Here is a 26014-nt window from a genome sequence, read left to right as displayed (position 1 = left end):
TCTGGGTTTTAGTTTTATCCTTCTACTGGCCTCTTGCTAAAGGTAAACAGCTTGGAATGCCCATTGTACTGTGGAAATAAATTACTTCTGATCTTTGTTCGTTTTCTAAACCACACTAATTTTATGAGGTCCTCATTTGGCGACCTTTGCCCATCTACCTGCAGCCAAGAAATTCCAGATTTATGAAGTGATATTAGAGAACAAAACACGAAGCCTGTTCTGAAATGTCTTAAAGCCTGACTTTCTTTTGTGATGACACACGCTCCTTCTCTTGGTAATATCCCCAGGAAAAGCACTATATTTCAAGACCAGTGAATTATTGCTTCTGCTTTGGCATGTTGCCTATATATTTCTTATCAGATTGCTTTTATTCTGAATTCAGGGATGAATGAAGAGATCTGTTTAAACATGTTAGATAAAAATCTTTATGAAAGGGCTTTTGTATCAGATATGGAATCTTAGGAATTGGTTCCCATAAGTTTATAGCAGAAGCTGTTTCATCAGCTGAAGTGCATTTCCTCCAATTCAGCTCTAGCCGAGCTAGCAAAAGACTGATCTGCTCCCAGGGCTACTTAAGGAACTGCTTATAATACGGAGAACTTCTTATGCATTAAGAGAGATGAAAACCAGAGTCTGCAGAGTGAGGGGCCAATATAAGTATGAGGAATGTAGTAAAAGGAGAGCAGATTTCCTTCATCCAGAGTTTAGATTTCTTTGCTGCAGTCCGCATTGCATCTAATTCTTTTATTGCTCTTACCCTATTGCAGTAAGTCCTCCAGAATGAGAAGATGGCAATCCAGTAAAGCCATCACGGGAGAGTGGAAAAGGAGGGACAGTGGTCCTGAGGGTGCAGAGCACATGGAAATTTGATGTTACTCATGCTTTTATTTTGAGCCTTGGAATAGATAATTATTATTCTATTTTTTTCTAAACACCAGCTCCTGGGACCAAGACTGGCTGCATCAGAGTCTGTGTGTTTGCCTCCTGAAAGGCTTCGGGCCCTCTTGACAGTGCAAAGATGACTGAAAATGTGGGAGGGAAAAAAGTGGTTTGAGCAATGATTTAATTAAGAAAGCAGAGCCAAACTAATTCTTTCTTAATTAGGGGCAAGGGCTTTAAACAAGTGTTTAAAAATTCCTTTGCAACCTGAATGGAGATACTTAGGAATTTGTGATTAGTGATATTATTCCCTGGTACTCATCCAATGAATAGGTAAGTCAAATGCTCACCTTCTGAAGTCATCAGAAGTTTGACTTCAGTGGAGCTGAAAACTGAACATTAGTCCAAGTGCTTTCTTGGATCTGGACCGAGTGGCACCGTCCTGTACAGGGCTGTGGCTTAATACATATGACCCCAGAATTGGAAGTGCTGCTGATGGAGTGCCTGGCATCCTACTGTTTGCTGGGCAGTGTCCTTTCAAACAGAAGGGGTAGATAGAGGGGCACCATTCCTTTTAATCTGTTTTTTATTAATTGTTTTTCCCCATTCCCCACTATTCTTCAGTTTGCTTTTTCATCTTTCAGCAGTTTCTATTTTTATTTTTTTTTGCAGTTAGAGAATTTCCATGTCTGATATGTAAATACAACATGTTTTGTGCCACAGATCTTTTACAACAGATAAAATTTCAGGCTATTTTCTAAACTCACATCAGATACTTGTATTAAAGATTGCAGGTATTTATCAACAGGTGATCTCTTTGTATTACAGTAATGCTTACAGCCCTTAATGAGAGATCAGGGTCCCGTTGCATTACACTGTATTGACACACACAGAGAACTGCTGCTCTCACTTGGTCTGTCTCAATCTCTTTGTGTCCCTATTTCAGTGCCCAGAGCAACAGTGCTTGCTTTTACACTTGTTTTTTCTGCATGGGGAAAGCGTTTATTTTTCAATGCAAGTTGGTTTCTTTAGAAAGCACTTCTATTGCTTCTTGTGTGTGGGCAGCCTGAAAGCCTTTCAGCAAATAAGGTTGCTGTGAAGTCTATCTTAAGATATTCTTTGAGGACTTTGGGTGCTTTCCAGGAGCTAGGAAAGAAAGCATCTGAGTTGAAACTTAATCTCTGTATTAATGCCTGCACATCCCTGGGAATATCATAAACCTTGGCAAAATTGCTGTGACCTCAAGTTTTATTTAGCAGCGATGGTTTTAAGGACATTCATGTTATTGATTACAAAAAAAAAAAAAAAAAAAAAGAGAGAGTAATGATTTGGGGGTAGAAATGCAGCTATTTTTAGTTGACTGGATTATTTTCAGTAAAACACCATTAGCCAGTCTGCTTTTAGCCCTAGGAGAACCTGATTCTCATCTTCAGCACCCTACATTCTATGTTGTCTTCCCCAGTTGAAGCTCCCCTGCAACCCAGTGATGCACAAAGGGCTCTTTCCCCACATACTTCTCTCACGTGATCTTCTTTCTGGTGGGACAGTAAGCATAACACAATTTTTGCAGTGTGAACATGGCTAGTGAAACAGCAAATTAAGTAAATAATAGATAACGCTTGCAACAAGTCCATTAGCAACCACCTGCAGGCTAAGGTGAGTCTGTCATTTAATGAATTGTCATGCCTCTGCCCACTGTCTGAACAGACACACCACTTCTCAGATATTTGAAAACAATATGGGGGGTGTACTATCAGGACTGCGCATTCCAGGAGAATGAGAGACTAGAGAGGAGACAGTAGATGATGTTCTGCTTTTCCCTTATCTTGAGGAAGTGTGAAGATAGAGACATCCTGCCTCCCTCCTCTGCCTCCTCTGGTTACAGTTTGCTCTCAAAGGGAGAATACAGCCCTTACTCTTTCAAGGTCAGCCAGCAGAGACAAATGCATGTATCCACATTTGTAAAATGCACAACTGTGGTTCTCACCTTTTGTATACTGCTTTCCTTTCCTTCATCAACAAAATACATATTGTTTCCAAAGGGTGCCTCTGAAATATTAGCCTCTGTTTTCAGTCTTACACATACTGATGTGCCAGCTGCTTTTAGTGGTTGAGAAGCTTTGTGCGGGATCTCATACTTACCCAACTCCAATCTCTGGGCTTACAAGAGCATCCTCACTCTTTGAACCACTTGGAGATGGCAATGGCAGCAATTTATTCAAAGATCATAGGAATTCAGCGTCTTTGTGGCTGAGCCACTGGACCAAGACTTCAAAAATACAACTCTGTTTTGGAATTAGCTGTGGTCTCTTCAGCTACTTGTAGAAAAGGTATAGCTGCAGAATTTTGCCATCTCTTCAGTTTCAGTTGTTTGCTTTATGTATTACCCAGGGGCAGACATGGTGTTTTATGAGTTATGTGCAAGGCTTTCCTTGATGGGGTTGTGATCTCAGTTACATGCTGTGGGATACTTCTATAATATGATAAATAGCAATGTTAGTGGTAACTAGCAGATACCTGGCAGCAAATAAATGCTTTCTATACCCAGCTATTCATGTTTGCAGCTGCTGTGTTTTAGATGTCAGAGCTGGAGATTGCTTATGAAAATACACGCTTTCATCAGTGGTAAGACAGAATGGCTATAATCATCATCTGAGAAAACCCAGAGAGTTGGGTTGGGAAGCAGTAGTCATTAGGTCTCTGCTGGTGAAGATATCCACCTTCATTTCCTCAACAGCTGTGGTCCAAGCAGCCACCAGGAGGGGCTGGCCTTGGAAAAACAGGTAGGAAAGTAATGGTAGCATGATGTGCTGTGTTTGCAAGTTGCTTTGATTCTGCCCTCTGAGTGCTGCTCATCCGCCTCTGGGTTTATTGTATATTTGTTTTGTTTGGAGAATCATTATGTTCATTAAGAAATTATGTTTCTTGGAGTTTATGTTTTGGAAATTTGGAAAAGTCTTGGAAATTATGTTACCTTGGAGTGCAAGGTAAATGCAGATTTGGAAAGGGGAAGGATGGGGGAAGGGAATGAACTCCTTGATTGTATTAATCGGTTGGTGACTGCCAGCAGTATGTATATGCAATGAAGGAATAAATAGGGTTTCGTTGCACAACCAGTTTTAATAATCCAATTCCTATAAAATGTTCTCCATATGGGATTTGATTTAGTTGTTCTCATTTTCTGTGGACACGTTATTGTACGCTGAGGACGTGTTGCTATTTTCCCACTTGCACGCTTCTTTTTCTGTAGATTTATTTCTGATTTGCTCTTTGGCGAAGTTTTTTCCCTCTGCCCTGAGGTTGTTACAGACCGCATCAGGTCTCTCTGGGATGGATCAATACCTGCAAAAAGAAGTACCAAAATGCCTTGATGTTTTAGGAAGTGAGATTTGGGATTCAGTCAGCGAGTATCACTCGCACCCATTCTTCACTCTTTGCCTTAAGCTGCCCAATGTGTTCTTCATACAGAGAACCCAGAGATAAAGGCTTGATAATGAAACCTACCACCACTTTCAGTGACAGAAATCTTGTGAAGGGTTGTGCGTTTTGTTTTAAGATTTTTAACGCTGGAGAATCTTGTCAGTTTTTGGGGTTTTTGTGAAATATTCCCTCTGCTTAATCTGCAGCATTAGGAGTTTCAAGTGCTGATTTTGAAAGATGAGATCTGCACTCAGTCAAAGTTGCAATATATCTGTCATGTTCTGCCAAAGCTCAGACCTGAAACATCCTGCAAAGCAGGTACACAAACATGTGGGAGACTTAGAAGGTATTCATGCAGGAAATTCTAAGCGCTGTAGGATTTGTTCTTACGTTGTAAATAACTCATTCTTTAACCAGGGTTTCATTATCCTTTACTTACTATATGTGTAAACTTTCAACAGTGAGAGTGAAGGACTGCCAGATCTATAGGAAATGGCAGTAGCTCTGGGGTTTGACTGAGGGATAGTTGGTCCATGGGTGTGACAGTTTTATTGTCTGAACTTTGCTCTGTTTGAAAATTCCCCCTCATGGAGTGTGTAAGATGCAGCACTGTGCTGGGTTCTGCAGCATCACCATGGCACAGCTTCATGGTGAGTACAAAGGGTCAAGGGCAAGAGTTGGCCCACAGCATCACACTGGAAATCCCTGCTACTTTCATGCTGTGGGAGCTGAGTGGGTCACTGCTACTACTATGCTATCTCATGAAATGCTACTAGGTAGTCAAATTGCTAAGTAATTTTGAAGATCAAAAGGAAATTAAGGAAAAAAAAAATCATTATCCTTCCCATGTATGGTATATATTTGTGTGTTTAGAGAATCACTATTCATGGCTGCAAGTACATCAACTTTGATCAAGCCCATAATTCTCCTCTAGCTATTGTGACAGCAGTCAAAAATGAGAGCATTTGAAACTAAAGCCCCAGATCACTTTGCAACGCTATTAACTTAACAGAATTAGATGTCTGGGTTAGTTTGTGCAGAACGACAAGTAGTTACAATGCTGATCAGTTCGCCATTTACTAAGATCTCTGTCCTCTTGGTCTCTACTAGCACTTTAGCTTAAAATGGGATACAATGTGACTTAGAGAGGGAAGGGCTTTCAAGTAGCTACTGTGAATTCAATGAGCCAGTGAAAAGTGGCAATAATGTATGAAGTATCCCAAGCAGCATGATAGCAATGGCCTGCTGATGTGGTTCCACAGCTGTGTTGCCCTCTGTTGTCATCCCCTGTCTCCAGCCTCCGCTCTCAACCAAGAGCTTAAATTATTATTTTTTTAATAATTAAGCAAACAGATTTGAAATAAAACTGTGAAATGCTGCCAGCGGCATCATCAGCACTGCAGCCCATGTGGAAAACACCTTCTTATTCACTTGAAGGTTGTCCCCAAAAATAGGACAATAGAGACACCCTACTGCCAGCCGGGTACGACGGCTGTAAGGTGCAGGACAGAGGGCATCCAAGCCAACAGCTGTAGCATCTTGCTACTTGAATTTTAGAGAGTAGGCACAAAACCAAGCAAGGCTGTAGTACTTCGAAGCATCTCTCTGCAGCCAGCTCTTGGCATTCATATGCAAAGTTGGACTTGATAGCAAAAGGACACTGCAAGGGACATGAGGACATTGCCTTAGCATTGCTTGCAGGGTTGGGGTGTGTGATGGATTTGATCAAGGGCAACACGTGCATACAATCAGTTTTACAATTCTGAACGCTTTACAGCTATTTGAGAGTACAATGAAACTATTTGTAAGCTTCCTATTGGAACATGTGTTACTGATTTAAATAACATCGAGGCCTTAAAAGTTTTTGCTTCTGATGTCAGAATTATCAGTACAACAGAATCATTGTGTACTGACATATGGACTGGATCGTTGTCATCGCTGTATGGCTTGATAAGTGCAGCTTGATCTCCGTAGATCAGTGGTTTTCTTTCTTTGCTTTGTAAGACATTAGCTCAGTCACTCTTAAACTCAGATTCCCTCCAATCACCAGCGTGTTCACTTTGAGTGACCTTTAAAAGTAAATACCAGCATCAAGCCCAATTTCAGATATATTGCTACTGCAGATTTATTTCACAGATGCGAGTGTGCTTTCAAGAATTGTCTGCAGGTTCAGTGGGTTTCATATTTTATTTATAGGTGGATGATTCTAAAGCAATTTCCAAAAGAAACGATGATCTTGAAGCTGATGGATGTGCAGGACTGGGCTCTGTTAGGACTGTGCTGCTGTGTTTACTGGGTAGCATGAGCTCAGTGGAGCTACCTGAGATTTATTGTAGTGAAACCAAGAACAGGATTTGGCTGTGTAGGTCTGGTCTCCATCCAGCAGAATTTTGGCTCAAACAAGTCAATCCCTGAAGTACAAGGAGGCTGGATTAATGGAAGGACATGTTATTATTTCTCAAACTATTATTAGGTGTTGTGAGCCAAACCGTTCCTTGCCCCTGTGCTCTCCCCCCAGCTTTGGGGAGTGATGACAAGATGGGAGCATCGCATTTCATGGGAAAAAATCTTGAATGGTTGTGCACAAGTGGGAGGGTGTTGCCAAGACCCTCACAGAACACAAAGCTGTTCAATGAGTTCCATTCCCTGCAGCAGTGTCTGGAGCTTTCAAAACCTTCTGTTTATTCGTTTTCATGAGGGGGGAAAAAGGTTATGTATGAATATATGTAAGCGTCAGAATGGAACTAAGGAAGCCTGTGTTGGTTTTGTAGCACTTTTAAGAGCTAAAAATGTGATTGAGTGTTCAGCATATATTCTGTAGGCAAATGTGCCGTTATGTTTGTGGGGTAATTAATCCAGAGGATGTTTGTTTGATGATCTCAGAGACTGTAATCCTGCTTGTCACAGAGTGATGATGCACACATTCTCACCCTGTGCTCTGTCTTTCTGCATCAGACCTGGCCCATACAAACTACTGCAAAATTTATGGCTGTTTGCCCATTAATTCCTTCCCCTTCCTGTGAAGTTACCAACTTCCACATCACTTGGGATAGGACACTTGTCTACTGGAACTGAATTAGCTGATGTGTATGTTAATGAGGCTGTATTTCCACTGTAGTGTCCTTTGATTCCTTCTATCTGCTAATTGTTTGCACATCACTCTTGCACGCACGCAGTGAAGTAATGGCCTGAAGTTGTGCCAGAGGAGGTTCAGGTTGGCTATTGGGAAACATTTTTTCTCAGAAAGAGAGGTGAGGCACTGGCACAGGCTGCCCAGGGAAGCGGTAGAAGACCACCCTGGAGGTGTTCAAGAGCTGTGAAGGTGTGGTGCTGAGGGATGTGGCCAGTGGGATCAGCAGGGTAGGACTTAGATGATTCTAGAGATCTTTTCCAACCTTTATGATTCTATGCATGCTTACAAACCCACATTTCCCTGACCCTTGGAAGCTGTATGTGCCAGATGCAGCAGGGATAGGCCCAGAGGAGGCACTCCCTTGACTCTTGCATGCTCTGAAGTTCTCCTCTCCCTAGCTGGGATATTTCAGAAGTGTTTTCAGAAGTGCAGGTGCATGCAGTTGTCTGTTGGGAGTTGCTTGCTCCAAGCTATGCTGCTGTTTAACCCTGCAGCCTTACAGCAGCCGTACTCTTGGGAAAGATCATCTGTACAGTAATTAATGAGGGAGTTCTTCTGATATTGCAGTGAGATTGACACAGCTTTCAGATGAGCCTTTTGTTAGTCACCAAATAAAATATTTGCAGGTGCAGTTTGCTGCAGTAATGTCTGAAACTGAAGATCACTCACTGTGGATGCCGGAGTAAAGAGCCGCAGGGCCAATATTTGACTGTGACCCAAAAAGTTCACCCCTCCAGCAGCCAGGAGATGCATTAGCTCATAATTCACAGTGAATACAGAGCTGTGCATGACTCCATAGGCAGTTTGAGCACGAGCTGGTCATATTCATGTGCACTTGATTTAGCCAAAGCCAGTGCTGGAACTGAAAACCATAACTGTCCAATTCACACACAGGCAAAAATATGGTTTAACTCAGGCCATTTGACCTCTAGGCAGGAGCAAGGACTGCTTCTTCCAAATGTGTTAAGAGATGTTTGCAGGAGAAGAGATGGCTGTTTCTTCATAGGGCTTTGTGTAAAGCTACCTGGGAATGCCTTTGTTGTGCCACCCAGCGTGTTAAGAAAGATAAATAACAATAACAAGCATATTATCAAAAACTCTTTTTGTGGTAAAACACCATTAAGTAAGAAGTACAAGACAATTGAAATCATGAATTGTATCATGCCACGTCTAAGGAAATCACGTTAGGGTTGTCCTCCCTTTTGCTAGACCAATAAACGGTGCCCATCAGAAGCACTTGTTTCAGCAGTGTGACAATGGGGATGACCGCTCTCGTTGACTTGTGTCCTTTGGTTTACAGAAAAGGTGATTCTGCACCAAAATTAGCCTGAAAATTAAAAAACTGATCAGTGCTCTAAGTGGGCCATGAAGTGAGCAATGTATTTCCTTTGCATTACTAGTGCCTGCTATATTAGAGCTTATTGGTGTATTAGCTTTGGTCAATGATAGGTTCTGCTTTAACATTTAATTTGATTTCTTTCTTATTATGGGCACGCAGCTTACAAATCTAATAATAAATTTCTGTAACTCTTGCTGTGGAAGGCATCTGTTCCTTAAGGACGCTTTGGGACGACTGTTTGCTCTGTTTATGAAATAAGCACAGTGCAGAGAGTTTCTGGAAACTCTTTTACAAGGTCTGGAGGTGTGGTGACATACAGGAACAGCCTTTGACAGAGAAATATGCCGTTTGACAGAGATTTTTCTGACTTGCTTTGCTTTGACCATTTGAGCATCTGCCCTGCCCATACTTAAGAGGCCATAGAACCTTACCGAAAGGGTTTGTACTGATGTATCTGAATGTGCTTACTTACATCTTCAGCAGGCAGAGGGGGAGCCCTTCTGAGGCACCACTGGCAGTTAGGGAAGGGTTAAAGTGAGGCAGATCTGAATAATAGCCATGAACAAACCATACCACACTAGGCAGGGGGGTCAGAACCCCCCAGACCTGTTTGTTTCAGCCTGGAAGCTCCTTTCTATCCCTGTGTTTGGCAAACTGCCTGTTGGATCCCTTGTTTTGCCTTCTACAGTCCCCTTTTTCCTACTGTGGCTTGTCCCAAGTGTTCAGACAGTGGAAAAATAAGAAAGAAGTATGGATAATAATACCTTAATCTCTCTTGTGAAAGCACTCCTGAGCCCGTGGGTTGACTGGGTGTGCAGCAGCCCTGGAGCATGCAATTTGCTGCGGTCTCTTTTGCTGCAAAGCTGCATCAAAGCTGCACAAAGTTCTCTGAGGGCAGCACAAAGCTGTTCTTTTTCCCCATGGCCCGTAGAGATAAGGCACAAATAAGCAAGCTGTTACGTGTACTCCAAGATGAGAAGAGACTCTGTGACCATATTCTTCTATCTTCTGCAATTTTTCCCTAGAAAATGCATTAAAGTATATATTATACAAGATCACTAATCCACAGTTTTGAAGTCCAAGAGCCTCTCTGTAGGAACTCCAGCTGAGCCTCTGCCTCCTCTGATAAGCCGTCCTTGTGTTTAGTTGCCTGCTTCAATTAATTTGTAACTTATAATGCAGATGGTCTGGTATCACAGCTATGGGAAAGAATTTTGGGCTTTTGGTTGGCTTGGGATTTAATGAGGCAATGCATTTTATTAGTAGTAGTATTATTTTTAATTTAGTGATGGTTTCGTGCATCTTAATGTTACCAAAGATAGAAGGTTCCCCAGTTTGATTTACTACTCCTTTTGTGTTCTGTGGTGTCTTTTTCTACACTGACACTATTGTGGTACAATATGGATGTTCCACATACGTGGAGGTAAACAGGTCGGTGTGTGTTTCTCTGGAGTAAGACCAGAACGTTTGGAGTTCACACAAATGGTTCATTTTCTACATTTTGTGGAGCTACAAACTGAGCAAATTAGATGGAACAAATTATAATTTTCTGTGGATTGGAAAGGAAAATGTTATCTGGTAAGAGTGCTATTCCTTTCAATTGCAGTAACACAAAAGGGGTAACTCAATGGAAGTACAGAGTAAGATGCCTGTGAGTCAGTCTAGGTAGTTTGGGTTTATATGTGTAGAGTAAATTGTGCCAGCATGAATAAACCTCACTCGGTTCGTAGCACATAGGTGCAGTTTATGAAAGAACTACCATGTCAAGTCTCTTGGAAGAATCTTTTTCAAGCAGAACTGGAGAAACATGTTGGCACACAAGAGCAGGGACCTCTGGAGGAAAAGTTTGGATTATGATTTTATGACATTTTTAATGACATTTCTTGTAAAAAAAAAAAAAAAAAAAGTGTTTTGAAGAAAGTGGCAGTGACCTAAAAGGAAAAGGAAGCAAATCCTGAGTTCATTTGCCCATTCAAATAGAGCAGAGCTTCCATTATTTCTTTCATAAGGGATCTCGGAACCACATTGTCCCATCTCCGTGTGCTGTGGATGACTTGTTGTGGGCTCTTGGATTTAGATGGAATCTCTGCCTGCAGTTCTCTAAAAGTAAGTATCAACGTGTCCTGCCAAACAATTATTTGATATCTACCTTTGCTTGATATTTTCTCTTTAATTGCGGTCTTCATTTTGCAAATGCTGAGTGTTACTAATGTGAACCTGTTAATACTTCTGTTTCCTTCTGCTGAGGAACTCTACGTGGCCTACAACAAAATCTCAGACCTGTGCCCGCTTTGCTTTTTGGATCACCTTGAGGTTTTGGATCTGGAAGGAAACAATATTGAGGACATCAACCAGATGCAATACCTGGGGCTTTGCTGCAAACTGAGAAGCCTGACAGTGGAGGGCAACCTTATTTGTCTGAAGCCAAATGCAGAATCTGCAGAGGTGAGAGCACGGTTTGTACGGATTATGTTAACTTTATTTTTTTTGTAGTGCTTTTAAAACTTGTGCTGTAAATGAGAAATGCGTCTTTCAATTGTCTTAATGTGAGTGATGACATGGGAGGCATTTCCCATGTCCGAGGACAAAGGAGAGCACAGACCTCAGCTGTGTGAATACTTCCTGCTTGTGAGGGGTTTTTTACAGCCAGTTGGAAGGTAGCTACTGTTTCTCTTATGGGATGTGCCAACTGAAATTTGTCAGTTAGATAGCATTCTTTAGGCTTTTATATTCTTTTGGGGGATCACCTGTCCAACAGCAGTTTCTTTAGAATCACCATTCTCAAACCTTGGAGTGGATGCTTGAAGTAACTACCAAAAGCTGTATTGTAGAAATTGCTTGTTGTCCTTTCCCTGAAAGGGTTAAAATGCAATGGCCAGAAAGACCCTTGTAGAAGCTGGAGGTAGAAAGTACAGTGATTCATCTCTTACATATTGAAATGAAGTCAGTTCTGAAAAGGTATTTTGATAAGTGCAGGAGATTCTTTGTGTCACAGAGATGGTAACAAAGCAATATGTGATCTGCCTTGGGTTTCAGGGTGGTCCACTAGAAATAAGTAAGGAAGATCTAATTCTGTGTGAACAGCCTCAAAGCTGTAGTGCTCTCTTCCACTTTACCCTAGTTCAAAATCTTAGCATTCTTGAGGTAACAAAAATCATGTTGACATCTGCTCAGAAGGTAAGTGGAAGAAAATTGGAGTTGAAGGAATGAGTCAAAAAAGACTGTTCTTCATTTTGGTCACATGAAGTCTAGCATGTACCAGAGGACGGTTTGCAGCTTGCCTACTATGTACTGTCATCCACACATATGTAGGTACATAATAGACAGTATTCACTATGGATGGCACGTCCCACAGTGGTGCCATAAGAAGCTGATAATACAGGATTAAGAAAGCAGGTGCTGGGCCTACATATCCTCTGTGCTGTGTTCAATAGATTCCCTGTGTGTTCCAAAGGGGTCATACCCATACCACTGATTTGCATGAAAGGATTCATTTGATACTTGTCCTGGACTTGGTCCTGAAAACAGAGGTGTTATCAGTGAAACTCAATATTGTAGTGGATATTTTACATCTACTCATTTTTAAGATACAAGAGTTTCTGAGATGAAATTGTTTGATCATATCCCTCAGTAAAAGCAGCAGCTGAAGGTAGTGCTTTAGTTATCATGATTTTCCTCTCTGGAATCCAAAACACAGTATTACACGCTCATTTTCTGTTTTGAGCTGTTAGGAGTGTACTTCAGAGACCACACTTGCAGCTGTTTATATTCACAATGATTTCTCCGTCAACATTCCTCTCTTGTTGAAGGATGCAATCATGAGAGAAAAGCCCAAATATTCTGATAGTCAGGAAGCACTGCCTGCTTCTAATGGACAAAGTCACCTGAAATACAGAGAAGAGTTGGATATGGGTTCTGCTTCCTCAGTCTTCTTGTAGTGTGGCTTTACTGTAGCCCTGTAAAACCTCTTTTATTTATTTGTTTCCAACATATGGAATGGCCCAGCTGGATTTACTGCTCTTTGTTCATACTGCCTGCTTGCTCTCTGTAATTTGATTTTCAGATGAGCTCATCTCCCTCTGTTATCTAAACCAACAGCAACAACCCAATGATAAATGTTGCAGCCTCTCTTGCAGTAATGTACCATGAGCGTAACATGATGCTCTGCTCGAGCAGGACACGGCTGCAGATTGGCTGCAGCCCAGACTCTGCTCAGAGCACATACGGTACGTGGTAGCATGGTGATTGGTTGACTCATTTTCTAAATTAAGATGAAAGGCTCAGTTGGAGGAGTGTGGTGTCTGCCCCTTAACAACAACAATTACACGCTTTATTTGGCGAGCTCCCTCTGCCAGCCTTGCTGCTGTGCTGTGTGGAGGGAGGGAGTGTACAGCCATCCAGCTATCACCAAAAGGTTTCTGTTCATGATAGCTCTGTGGGGTTTTCTAATGCTGCTTGTGCTGTCCTGGAAAGCATGGCATTAATCTGCATCAAGCAATTCATTTATAGGTGGCTGATATGTCTCAGGGAAGCTACCTATGCATATTCTGCCACTAGCAATGCACTCTTGTTTTATACTTACTGAAGTCGAAGGAAGCATATTGAGATCACCACCACTTTTTATTGCCAATTGTTATCCAAGACTGTTTCCCACTGCAGTATTTCCATTGCAAAACTGAATGTCCCAGTGCCCTGAGATATTGTTAAACATTCCTAAAGAAGGAAGCTCCAAGTGGAGATGTCTTTCTACTGCTGGAATCCACCAAAATGGAACAATTTGCGGTGCACTCTGAGTACAGTCATAACTGTTCTGGATTGTTTTGTTGCCTAGAGGTCCCAGACCTTGGCATAGGTTCATGAATGATTTTATTCACAGTCAGGTCTGCCCGCATGTACAGAATGGGGCCGCATCAGTGCTTTCCCCACTGCTTGTCAGTGAGACCATGTATGTCAGGAGTGATAGTGTTGTTGTTCCAGCGCATGGAAATGAAATCCCGGAGCAGCCAATTTTAGTCTCTTGTGCACCTGCTGTTGGCATGCAACCTCCTGCAGAAGATAGCATAGTTTGAAATAAGTCATCTCTTCTAATGATGTGTAAAATCACACGCGAATGCCCTGAAGACTGCCCCAGAAAATCAATGCAGCTCATTCACTGCAGCTTGTTTATAGCTGTGCCTTCATCCATCACCAAGCGTAGCTGCACTCATAATGTATTTTCAGTCTTGCTATAACCTATACTGTTGATGTGGATACCAGAGAATCACAAAACCAGGAAGAAGGGCTGGACAAGTGCTGAGGATGCCCAGGCTTTCCATGGATATCAAGTGAATGCCTTCACTTCCATACACTATACTTAGTATAATGAAGATAAAATTCTACGTCAACAGCAGAGGGGCCATGGGCAGGGGGAATGTGTTTGCATTCAGAATGTGCTCGTGAATAATTTCAGTAGAAATTATATGAGCAGAAAACCCGGTGAAAGATAACTCCTGATGTTATTTATTTCTGTTGAATAAGGCAAATGGGTTTACTTCGTAGAGGCATTTCAAAGTATATGGCAGTAATACAAATTGAACACTGTTGTGCTGCTGATGGAAGTCCACAGTCTGTTAAACAAACTGTCGAAGTGATCACTTTCTCAATTTCTCCAGGAACTAGATTACAATTACAGAGCTGAAGTGAAAAAACTCATTCCCCACCTGGAGTATTTGGATGGAATACCAGCAAGTCAGACCGCTGTCCCTCCTTCCAGTAAGATGAATGAGGACTGGCTAATCATCAAGGAATCCATCAAGGAGGGTGGTTTGCCCAGAGACATTTCATGGTTAGGTACGTCAGATTTCCCATCAGGGTTCATTTTTCAGGTTATGAAGTGTGAAAAGGAAAGCCAAAGAGCTAGCCGGCCTCCTCAGAGCCAAAGCTTAATTGCAGAGAAGTGACAAAGGACTTTGTCTTCTTCACTTGGGAAATGGGGAAGCTGGAATTCAGCATGGTGCAGATTTAAATGAAAGCTGTTCAGTGCTGGCCACCAAGATCAGTGAAATGCAAATGACTTGTAAAGCATCAAGTAAATCCAACAGTAGCTGGGAACCTGTGCTTAGTATTCTTTCTGTGTGATTAGAAGAAGCCAACTTTGGAAGCTGTTTCAGCAACAGCTGCTCTCAGCCCTTTCTTTCTATGGTAGGAATCAATCCCATGTTGCATGGAAGTAGCAGGATTTTCTACTCCAATGTAATAATAGCAAGGGCAGTTTGGTTGCCGCTTCCTAATGGCAGCAAATTACTAGCGACTGAGTTTGCATGGTCTTGAAACACCCCTATTCCATTTTCTTTTTCTCTGTGATTAAGTCCATTACATTCATTAGGATAGAGTAAACAGCTGGAAAATAAATCTTTTGTCCCCTTGCTCATAGCCTTCTAAAGTCTGTGCTTTTACATACCGCGCTACATGCACTTTACCACTTCCCATTAAATATTACAAAGTATTTCCTATAACTGCTCCTGTTGCTTCCCATTAATGTGGGCAATGTCGTTGGCTTCCTGACCCCCACCGCTGCGATTTGCCTGCCAACTGTACTCCATTAAAAATTTAGCTTGTTTTTGAAATAAACACATACGTTTGTCATTTATCTAATCCCCGCGGATCCAGATCAGTAGGGTGTAGTAGTAGCTATGGTAGTGAAAAAATCCATTAAAACCTGATCCCTCAGTGATCCCCATTTGGCAGCATCAACTGTGGTTCAGAAAACTAGTTAATGGTGTGGACTGGGGGAAACTGTGTGCAATGAGCACAAAACTAGAGTTTGTGTTGTTATCTAGTGTAGCTAGAATTACATTTTTGCCATTGGCTATAAACTGGTAAATTCATATGGTCAGGTTTAGGCATCCCCATGTTTTCTTCTTTCCTATTGCAATACGTACTCTGCTATCTCGCATCTACTGTGTGTTTCGTGGTTCTGTAGGAACAACTACAGCCAAGATAACTTGAAGGTCTCTAACACTCAGCTCTTAATGAAATGGCCATATTATTACAGTGCCAATTGCTCCGCTGTAGAGCTGCTAAATGCTCAACACTTTGAAGTGCAAGCTGTTCATTTAGGCATCAAAATGAAATTTGCTCTCCTACAAATTGGTAGCTGCACACGCTGCTGGCACAGCCTTGCTCTGCTCCCTGTATTTGAGCAGGTGGGAGTTCAAGGCTCTGTCTGCCTTCACTAGCTTTTGTATAATCCATCCTATCCTGTACCACTATGAAATGCAATTATCACATTTCTTTTTGGTGTAAGAATGATCTGTCTGGGGAAAAAAAGAAAAAGAAAAAAATCTATCACTGCAATTCCCAGGTTGCCACAACTCGTGTATGCGCTTTGCCCTGGTTGATAACTGGTAAAGTGGCTGTCAATGCCAGCATTGTGATGGTGTGGTTTACAGCTGCTGCATGTACTCAGGTGAAATTTCTCTCTTAGGTCCACGTGCAATGGCAAAGCAGCCTGGATCCAGCCCAAGCCCTCCTACAGCTTCCAGACCTGGAACTGCACAGTGGTCTGTTAACGCAGGAAGGTGTAGCAATTCCCATCTGTTGTACAACATCTCTCCTCTTCCAGATCCCACTATTTCCAAAGACCTGTTTCCAGATAACTGCAGTGATTTGACACACGGTAATGTAATCTTTTAATCTTGTCCTTTCCCTCACCTCCACCTGCTTCTGGATGTTTTTATTGCTGCTGAAAACCTGGATGCTTTGAATAACACCCAGCTATGCCACTGCTACATCAGGCTCAGCTTACATGAAGAAACCTAGGCACATCTTGTTCAGTCTTTGTAATTGATCTGTACAGTCTAGTTCTTTAGAAAGGCATGCTGATGCACACTGGCTCCCCAGTGGATTATGAGCTGGAAGGTGCAGTATGTGTTTTGCAGACTCATGCTGCAGCAGGATCAGTACCATCAAAAACCACTTGATGTATCATTTCTACTTGCTCAGAGATGCTGTGGATGTCCCATCCCTGGAGGCATTCGAGGCCAGGTTGGATGGGGCCCTGGGCAGACTGATCTGGTGGGTGGCAGCTCTGCCCATGGCACTGAGGTTAGAGCTCAATGATCTTTAGAGTCCGTTCCAACCTAAACCATTCTGTGATCAACGACTGCGTCCTTTTGGGTTTCCAGGGCTAGGTCAGTAAAAGGATTCAGTTCCTTGGTTTCTGATCTTCATGCAAGCTCAAACCTCAGTTGTGCCAATGACTGGCATGCCCTGTCAGCCCAGCTCTGCCATATGGGAGCACCACCATGTTAGCATAAATGGAGGTGAGGATGGAGGGGCCCTGTGTTTCCTGGGTTCATTCAGGATGAATGACATTCACGCTTCCTCAGCTGCATCCTTGTTCTTCCGGGGGCAGGTGACAGCATGAACGTGATTTAGGTCAAGAAAATCAAAGTGCAGAACAAAGATGTCTCTGCTGAGACCTGCTGTCTTGGACTCCTGAGGACAGCTGGTTAGAAAGAGAGTTCACTTCTCATAGGAAATGGAGGACTTCTCAAGGCATCCTTCCCTTGTTTCCCTGGGGAGATTTAGGTTCTTCAATTCCAGCACCTCTGAAGGGGCAGATTAGATAGGGAGAAAGTGTTTGCCTCTACCAGGCACCAATCCCACCTCAGTTCCTGACTGTAGGTAGGAATTAGGAAGATGATTGGGATGAAGCAATGCGGCGTTAACAGCTTAGTGTACATTCAGGAAAGCGCATGGAAGCTGAGTACAACTTGCCAGAGAATAAGACCATAATTTCACATGCACTTTTAGCTGCTAGCTCTACTGATAGAGGCCGTTTCACCCAATGCTCACTGCTTCTTCCCTCTCCTTTAAAGACTTGTCTCTTGTACTGACAAGAGCATCTACACGGGGATGTGGAGAACCTGATTCTGCTCAAGATCCAGATGAAAAATGACTCAGCAAAAGAAAACAAACAAAAACATCCATATTCTGTTTTAATCTGGATCTGTTCCCAGCACTTACTCACCACCTGGCCCCTCAAATGTGTGTACCAGCAGAGCGAGAGAGGCAGCAGGAAGAAAGAGAGTCTGGGAGGAAAAGAGAAACTGCCTCTTAGCATCAGCGTCAGCCATGTGAGCTGACACTGTGAGCCTACACCATAAAATATTACATCCCTTTGTATGCAGGAAACGATGCTGACTGATTTCAAAGACAGCACAGTTTGCTAAATGCTGGGATTATTTATTTATTTATTTATTTATTTTCCTTTTCTCCTAGGACTCAGCCAAATTATATGTGGGAACCCCATCAAGGCCCTTCGTGCAAGGAGGCTAAAGCTAGGTGTATGTTTTTCCTGTACACTTCATGTTCCTGCCTAGTCACCCACATAAATCTGATGATAAACTGAGTTTCCACTGTAGTTTTGGTGGCCCACTCTCTTCTGTGGACCCAAAGCCCCACATTCTTATCAACCTGACTAATCAAAGTCCAAGTCAAAATGGCAACATTTTGGTGGTATTTCTACAGTAACTACCTAGCAGAAGATTTATGAGCAGTTTGATGTTGGCATAGTCAGGTCTATGAGGTGGTCGCTGTTGATTAAATAAATACAGAGTGTGTTGTTCTCATTCCCATGGCCATGCAGGTCAGCCTGTTCGTGTCAGCAGGCCAGTAACTGAGTGAGAGAACACCCATGGGGGTGCACAGTCTGGCTTACAGGGTTGGCTCCTATGGTTGCTGAGGTTCAGCATGGAGGAAGTTCCTGAGGTCATCCAGGTTACTTGTGTCATTTTTCAGCCGCCTGCAGAGAGCTCCTTGAAACTGTGCAGTCTGAAGATAGAAAACCCTGACATCTCTGTAGGTGGAGGAGGTGTGAGCCAGGAAGACGTCTTCTCTGCGCCGACAGTGTGGAGAGAGCAGCATAAGTGGCGGTGAGAGTGTGGGTGAATTCTTATTATGCAATAGAGCAGGGATTTCATTTTCTGCTGTAAAATAAAACAAACTCTTTGGCCACCTGGTGGTAGTTCCGTGGGATAGCCTTCTGCCTTCCCACCCTGCAGGCTGGGGCGGCTCATCCCTGCAGGGAAGCCAGTGGGATGGGAAAAGGAATGCTTTCAGATGATCAGACATAACGTCTGATCCCTTTAGGACGATTCTGCATATCTGTAGGTAAGTGTCAAAGCACTGTGGGTGGCTAAATACACAGACTCAGTGTTTGCCTGCACTTGGCACGCTGCATATTCTCAACTCAAGGCTATACTCAATGGCAAAACACTTCCCATTGTCCAGGTGCCTGCACACAGCTCAGCAAGAAAGGGTCATCCCAGCAGCAAAGGCAGCTACAGATGAGGAAGAGGATGAAGGCTGCATCCCAGCCAACAGCGGTGAGAGTGAGCTGAAGGACACCTCAGATGAGGATCTCACTGGAGGCATTTCACCTATTTCTTCTTGCCACTCCTGTCTCTCACAGTCCTCCTCAGGTACTGGACCCAGGTCTCCAGGGAAGGGTTGATACAGTGTAGGGACAAGTGCACCTGACTGTTGACTGATGTATTTCTTAGGAACTGAGTTGTTTAATGGGGTCTGGCATCTAACATCTGCTCAGGGCGTAGTGACCAATTGCGTTGATCATCAGTTGGTGTATTTCAACACAGGTCTGTGGAATTAAGGGAAATAAAGCCGATCTTAAACCAGCTTAGCATTCTGACTAGATGATGGATGTGCCTTTGTCTTTCATTTCGTGTCATTGATTTGTGATGGTGTCAGGTGAGTGTAAAATACTGTTGTTCCAACCGAGCTGTTTTACCCCAGTTGGCACTGATGCAAGTAATGTCTGAGCTGATGATTAAGGTGCAAGTGGGCTGCTGGGAATTCTGGGAAGACATTCAGCAGAGTGTTTAAAAATGAAATGTGCTCTTTTGCTCAGGAAGGAAGCCAAAGACCTCTCTGGAATTGCACTCACATGAATGAGAGCAGAGTTGTTGAATATCGTATTTAAGGTTATTAGAAACATTAATAATGGTTATTCCAAGTACGTATCAAGTAGAGGAGATTAAAAAAGTATGACTTAAATCTGTTTCCACTGTTAATAGTCACATTTTTTGCTTCAGTGTGTGAGATGTGGGTTTACATTTATTTCAAGGGCTAAATGAGTCTGTTAAAATTTGGGAAAATACATAATATTTCTTTTCCAAATGTGTTTGTAATAAAAAACATAAGCATCCTAATTGGAAAAAATAATTGAGTAATTCCAAGTCTCTGTGTATAAAATGCAGAGTAAATGGTATCTCCTTAACAAGAATAGAAGCAGACTGGAAGCATCTAAAGAAATGGCCTGTTGTCCAGTGACCACAAAAATCTTAGACCATGATCTAATGGTGTATTTAGATTTAAAACTGATTTTTAGATGTAATATGATTTTTTTTTTTTTAGATTGAGTATGATTTGCTGTGATCTCATCCACTTTTTAGATTTAATAGGCCATGCTCCAAACATCTCAGTGTGCCAGTGCTGTACCTCATAGAAGTGGATGGGCTTAAGTGTAGTTGTTGAGATCTGTCAGCAAGGTTGACTGAGTGGTTTGAAGTCTGGTGTCACCTAAGGATGGAATGGATGACGCAGATCCCAAATCATAAACAACTGGCCCTCATGACCGAGATTCATACAGAACAAATGCAAAACAGGGCCTTTGTTCACTTTGTTCCCTAGCAGACGTACGTGTTTTGCAGAGCAAATACCTGATAGAAGTTTGTCAACTGATTGACTTTATTCAGCGGGGTGCTGAAAACACAGTTTGACTTCTGCGAGTTGAGACTTTGTTCAAAGATTTGGGGAGCACTTAACTGTAGAAGTTTGTCCTACTTGGTGTGATTTTCTTGGAGTAGAGCTTGTTGCTGGAAATAATCCTGACCAGGAAAGGAGAAGTCATTGGAGCTAAACTGCTCCTATTTAAAAGTGCAAGAAGCATCAGGTCTATATAATCTGCATGCTTTGGAGTCTGTCAGTGATATTTCAGGCTCTGGAGTCAGGCATGCCATTCTTTCAGGGTATCCTTAAAACAAACATGAAAAAAAAACATCATGAGGTTTAGCCATTTTTAACGCCTAGAGTGTGGAGGGAAAGTTGACATGGTTATCTTCACAATCAAATACATTAGGAAATATAAACATGAATTTTCTGTGCCTGGATTTGGGTTGGCATGTTCTTTAAATAGTGTTCCTGCCATGGATTCTGCACATCAGGCAGTTAGGTGCAGTTGGGTCTTTTAATAGACAAGCAACTGGATCCCTGCTATATATAGAATGGCTTTGAAGCATGTATGTATGCTTGTTATATTTGTAAGTCATCAATAGGAATTTTCTTGTGTGTGTTGCACCTGAGGATTACATGGACTAAGAAAAAAGTGGCTCCAGTCATCTGTGATCTTTGTACACTGAACTTCAGAGAGCTGGATGGGGAACTCCAGTGCTTAAAACAGGTCAGGGTGAGCACTGTCCAGGAATGGTGCAGGTGTGCTTGGTCCTGCCTTGGGATGGGAGGTTAGGGAGCTCCTGGTAGTGGGCATGGTGGTGATGGGTTGACTGCTGGACTAGATGGTCAGTCATTTAGCACATCTAGTACGATGAAGCAGTTAATTGCTGTGCTTCTGCCTATGTTTCAGATTCATTACATGCTCAGGAAGGCACAGTGTTCCCCAGCCAGAACCGCTGTCTAATTCCATCTCCTCCAAAAAGCCCTTCACCTGCAGCTCTGATGGGTTTTGCAGCAAAGCCCCAGGAACTGAGGAAGCACAGGGCAAGGTGCCTGAAGCTAACCAGCCCAGAGGAGGGCAGGCTGCCCCAGCAATGCCAGGCATGGGTGACTCAAGAGACTTCAGCTCAGCTGCTGAGCAAGGGCCTTGCTCTGCTGAACCTGCACAGTGTGCCAGCAGCACAGGAGCCTCTGCCCCTCAGCCCCCAAAGGCAGTGCCAACCTGATGGCATCACTGCCAGGCCGAGACCTATCTCAGGACCTGCAGCTGTCAGATCAGCAGGCATCAGGTATGTGTGCTGCTGGCACTACCCTTTTCTTGCACTCCTACCGGGAAAATGACTCCACCTCCTCTCTGGTCAGCCTCTTCCATTGCCTTTCCACTCCTAAGAAATTTTTCCTGTTATCCAACTTCAATTTCCCCTGGTGCAACTTGAGACCCTTCCCTCTCCTCCTCTGGCAGTTACTGAGGAGAAGAGGCTGACCCCCACCTCACCACAGTCTCCTTTCAGATCATTGTAGAGAGTGATAAGGCCTCTCCTGAGCCTCCTCTTCCATAAGACTTGTGCTGCAGACCCCTCATGGCTCCATTTCACTCTCTGGACACACAGATTATTCTCTGTTGCAGGGGATTTTAGTAGTACTCATTTGAGACTCCCTGAGTAAATCCCATAGTGAGTTCTTGACATTCCACTGTGGCTTTTTTACCTTGAGATTTGCATCAACCCATGTCATAAAACACTTGGAAAAATAATGTAGGCATCAGGTAGATGTCACATGCACCAAAACATGGTTATTTCTTGATCTTCTTACTGTAAAGTTGACATTGCATTGCATCTTTGAATGCAGGTATCCAGACCCAGAGTATAATGTCACCACGGTGTTTTTTCTCTTTTCCTCAGCCCTACCCTGGACAGGAGTCCGCACAGTGTGACCAGCCATCCCCAGCCGGTCGTCCTCTCACCTCCAAGACCCTCAGGGAGAGCTGGGCTGCTGAATGCCATTTGCCCCCCAACTGCTGGGACAGTGCTGCAGAAGCTGCCAGCCAGACCCACTGTCTCATCAACATCTCAAGGCAGGAGTCCCCGCTCATAGCCCGTGTGTATCAGACCCATTGACACTGTGCCACCTCCACGCACTGCGTGCAGTCCTGACACTTGGAGGATCAGTGCCATCTTTCAGCTGCCTCTGTGAGATAAAAGCAGAGCTGTGCAAGTAGAACAGTTAGAACAAATGCCATGATTTGCCTCAATTAAGGCTACAGCTGGTTCAGAAGCGCTTTCTTTAAAGAGCACCTGCTGGTCAACAGAAGAGCTAATCAACCTCTTACAACAGCAAATGTGGTTATTTTTTGCAGCCTTCATGAACTAAAACAGAACAACTCTTAATGGATTTCCTCTCTTCTGCCTCCTGCCCTGCTCTGTGGGTGAGGCAGTGGCAGTAAACCAGCAGGACTCAGTGCCTGCCAGTTCCAGGGTGGGCTGGAGGGAGTGGGAGACGTGCGGCATCCCCCCCCACGCTCAGTATCCTGGCCTACAAGCATCCCTGCTGTGTGTCTTTTGCATAACTCAGCGTTCAGGGGCAAAGCCAAGGGTTCAAGGCAGCATTGACCTAAACATGTTTGTATATCATATGACTGAGTCATTTTAAATAATGCAGAGGCAAAGATGAGGCAGGGGAAGTAAGAAGATGATCTCTTGTTTTTCAGTGGGGCATTTGCTTTATGGTTGGCGGAGGTTCAGAAGAGCTGGTTTTGGGGGCTGCAGACTGGGGTGTTGATCCCAGTGGCTGTGCCTTATGATTTCATTGATGTTGCAGTCTGAAACTGAGCATCATCACATTTCTCACAGTTCCTGTTACTGTGTTAGATATCTATTTTAAAATCACTTGATGAAACAGTAATTATGTGACAAGTTAATTAATTGTTTTATGTCTTCCTTCTACCAATCAGCTAAAAGTAAAGGAACAGAATGGCAGAGAAAGCCCAAAATCTTTGCCTTGTTGTGGTGCTCTGCTTTCTCTTACAAAACAGCCTGCAGCTGGAAGCTCATTTGCCCAGTTTCGGTGGGCATGAGAGGAAATTATCCATCAAAAAAGCACCAAAAACAACTTGGTGTGTGATTCCATGACACAGGCTCCTCAAACTGACTCTCTGTCAGTGCCACTGGCTGTGAACATGGGCCACAAAGAACCTGACCCAAGGAAGTGGCAGCACAGTTCAGAAATAGTCTGCAGCAGGATAACATTTGGGCTCTTCTTGTGCAGGGCTGTAACTGGATGATGGGTAGGAGCATGCTCTTTGAAGTGGGTTTTTGTGCTTGGAAAATGGGGTGGGCTGCACGTGTTGTTGTGTGGGTGCAGAACGCTGGGTACAGATTTGGGAACTGCTCTCAGAACGGCCTGGGAGCTCTTCTCTCAGTGAACAACACTTGGATCTGTGCGTGTCTGGGGCAAGGAGCATCACTGCAATGGGGAGAGAGTGCAGAGATGTGATCAGAAGAAAGGGATTTGTCCTTACATTGCTAAATTATAGATCAGGATAAGGTGTCTGCTTTACCTCTTGATCATGGAGCGGCTTGGATTGGAAAGGACCTTACAGCACATCCAGTTCCAACCCCTGCCTTGGGTAGGGATGTTTCCACCAGCTGTGAGGCTGCCACACTGCTTGTCTGTCACTGCTTCCAGGGTAAGCAAAATGCCACGGGGATGCCAGCCTGTCCAGTGTCCTCATCACAGCTTTATACATAGTGCAGCTCTTACTGGTCATGGCTGCTGTGCTCACTTGTGTTGAAGGCTTTGTAGAAATGGGCTGCTTTGTGCTTGGAACACATTCATCTCCATTGCCAGATGAAGAGGAGATGCCGTCTTTGACTGCCAAGGAGGAAGAAGCCCAGGAGACATTTAAGGAAGAAAGTCTTACACACACATCTCATATAAACACAGACTACAGGTCAGCCCAGGATAATTTCTAGGGTAGTTTCTTGGACAGACACTGTGTTCAGAGCCTTAGTATTTGGTCTCAGTGCTGTGCACAGTGCACCCATGGTAAGGCATGGATGCTTCTGGGGTGATTGCTTGAGTGCCTTGCACTTGAGTAGTCCCAGTTTCTCCGCTGCGTCATGGGATTTGAGATGGCTCACGGTGCAGCCTGGTCTGTTCTCTGGCAGTGACTGATGTTTGGTTAATACAGGGAATAATTGTTCTTTTTCTGAGGTGTAAGTGGTACCCAGGCTGGGGACTTTGTGAGGATGATGCTGCCATGCACAACTTGTCATATGTGATTAATTGGTGACAAAATGAGAAGAGGCTGCTCAGCTGCTGTACAAGGCTGCAGAGGCTGTTGTCTGTAATTACTGAGCTGTCTGTTAACAAACAAGCTTGGTAGATGGAGGAAGCCATCAAGGCAGCTCCATAGTGCCCTGGTGCCCCTCAGTACCACACACAGAGCAGCAGGGCTGGAGGCTAGAAGACCTTCCTGGAGCTCAGGGTATAGTTATGGCACCTCTCTTTCCCAGGAGAGGGAGTTGCCAGTGGGACTTGCCATGAAGCACTGAGTTAGTTGGGAAGTGGCATCATGGTGCCACCAAAAGGAAGATAACCTTGTGGGGTACAGCCTTGGTTGTGCCCTAGGGGCAATAGGAACAATTTTCTGGTCCTCAGTGGTTTCTATGGGGCCCTTGAACAAGTTGCTTGGTCTCTTTGAGAAGTGGCATAGCTCGATCTTCAGTTTCTGATGTTCATTTATTTACCATCTGTAAGGAAAAAAAACGGAGTGCCAGTTCTCCTTCTGTCTGAGGAGGAGTGTGGGTGCCCCTGTACCGAGGCAACCCAGAGCTTTTGCTGGATTTGGTGAGCAGAAGGAATGAATAACTTGAAATGGACACTAGAGGGAAGAAGAGAGTCTCACAAGATAAGTATTATAAGTAGAATCACTGGGAAACCAAATGCAAGCAACTTTGGATCACTCGGGAGGTGTTTGGTGTGCAGTGGGCTCAGCCTGTCCTTTGTCACATCATTCCCTGTCCCATGTGCTGGCTCATGTGGTGTCCCACGTGCTGTGTAGGCTGTGTCTTCATGCACCACCTACCTTGATTTCTTGGGGGTTATTTTCCTCGGAAACCTGCGCTGCATGAGACATGCAGAACGCCCCAACCCTGCCTCAGTGCTGGTGCTTTATGGAACCCAGCGATGCTGCACGCAATCCCAGCACATCCTGATTAGATTGTTTGTGCTGTAGGTCACAGATAGATGTAAGTTCCACCAGATCTGCCATGGGCTCAGCACCAGGGTGGTGGGGCCCTGGGACAGGTTGCCCAGAGACCGCCCCATTTCTTTCCTTGTGTCTAGTGACAGCTTCCAGGTTTTGAAGAGCAGAAGGGGAGGTGTTATTTTCCCCATTCAACTGCAGTTGCACAATACTGATTTTTTGGATTATGCACCGTCCAGGGGGAGCTGGAATCCAAACACAGATCTTTGGATTAGATTAGTGGAATGGAAAAACAAAGGAA

The 26014-nt window shown here is 43.7% G+C and overlaps 1 protein-coding gene across 1 annotated transcript in view; it reads left to right on the top strand.

Annotated features, from left to right (window-relative positions):
• Window positions 1-23751, top strand: part of LRRC56 (leucine rich repeat containing 56) — a 53803-nt gene extending 30052 nt beyond the window's left edge. Inside the window, exons 6-14 of the mRNA XM_072337530.1 lie at window positions 10781-10877; window positions 11019-11216; window positions 14423-14600; window positions 16237-16428; window positions 18036-18100; window positions 18555-18688; window positions 19047-19237; window positions 21418-21796; window positions 22409-23751. Of these exons, the coding sequence (XP_072193631.1) occupies window positions 10781-10877; window positions 11019-11216; window positions 14423-14600; window positions 16237-16428; window positions 18036-18100; window positions 18555-18688; window positions 19047-19237; window positions 21418-21796; window positions 22409-22601 (1627 nt within the window). The 3' untranslated portion in view covers window positions 22602-23751. The remainder of the gene's footprint in view (window positions 1-10780; window positions 10878-11018; window positions 11217-14422; window positions 14601-16236; window positions 16429-18035; window positions 18101-18554; window positions 18689-19046; window positions 19238-21417; window positions 21797-22408) is intronic.
• The last annotated feature ends 2263 nt before the right edge of the window (window positions 23752-26014 follow it).

The sequence above is a fragment of the Excalfactoria chinensis genome, chromosome 5 (genome assembly GCF_039878825.1).
Source record: "Excalfactoria chinensis isolate bCotChi1 chromosome 5, bCotChi1.hap2, whole genome shotgun sequence".
Classification (NCBI taxonomy): Eukaryota; Metazoa; Chordata; class Aves; order Galliformes; family Phasianidae; genus Excalfactoria; species Excalfactoria chinensis.
The sequence above is the reverse complement of the archived record's forward strand: the minus strand, read 5'-3'. Positions and strand labels throughout refer to the sequence as shown.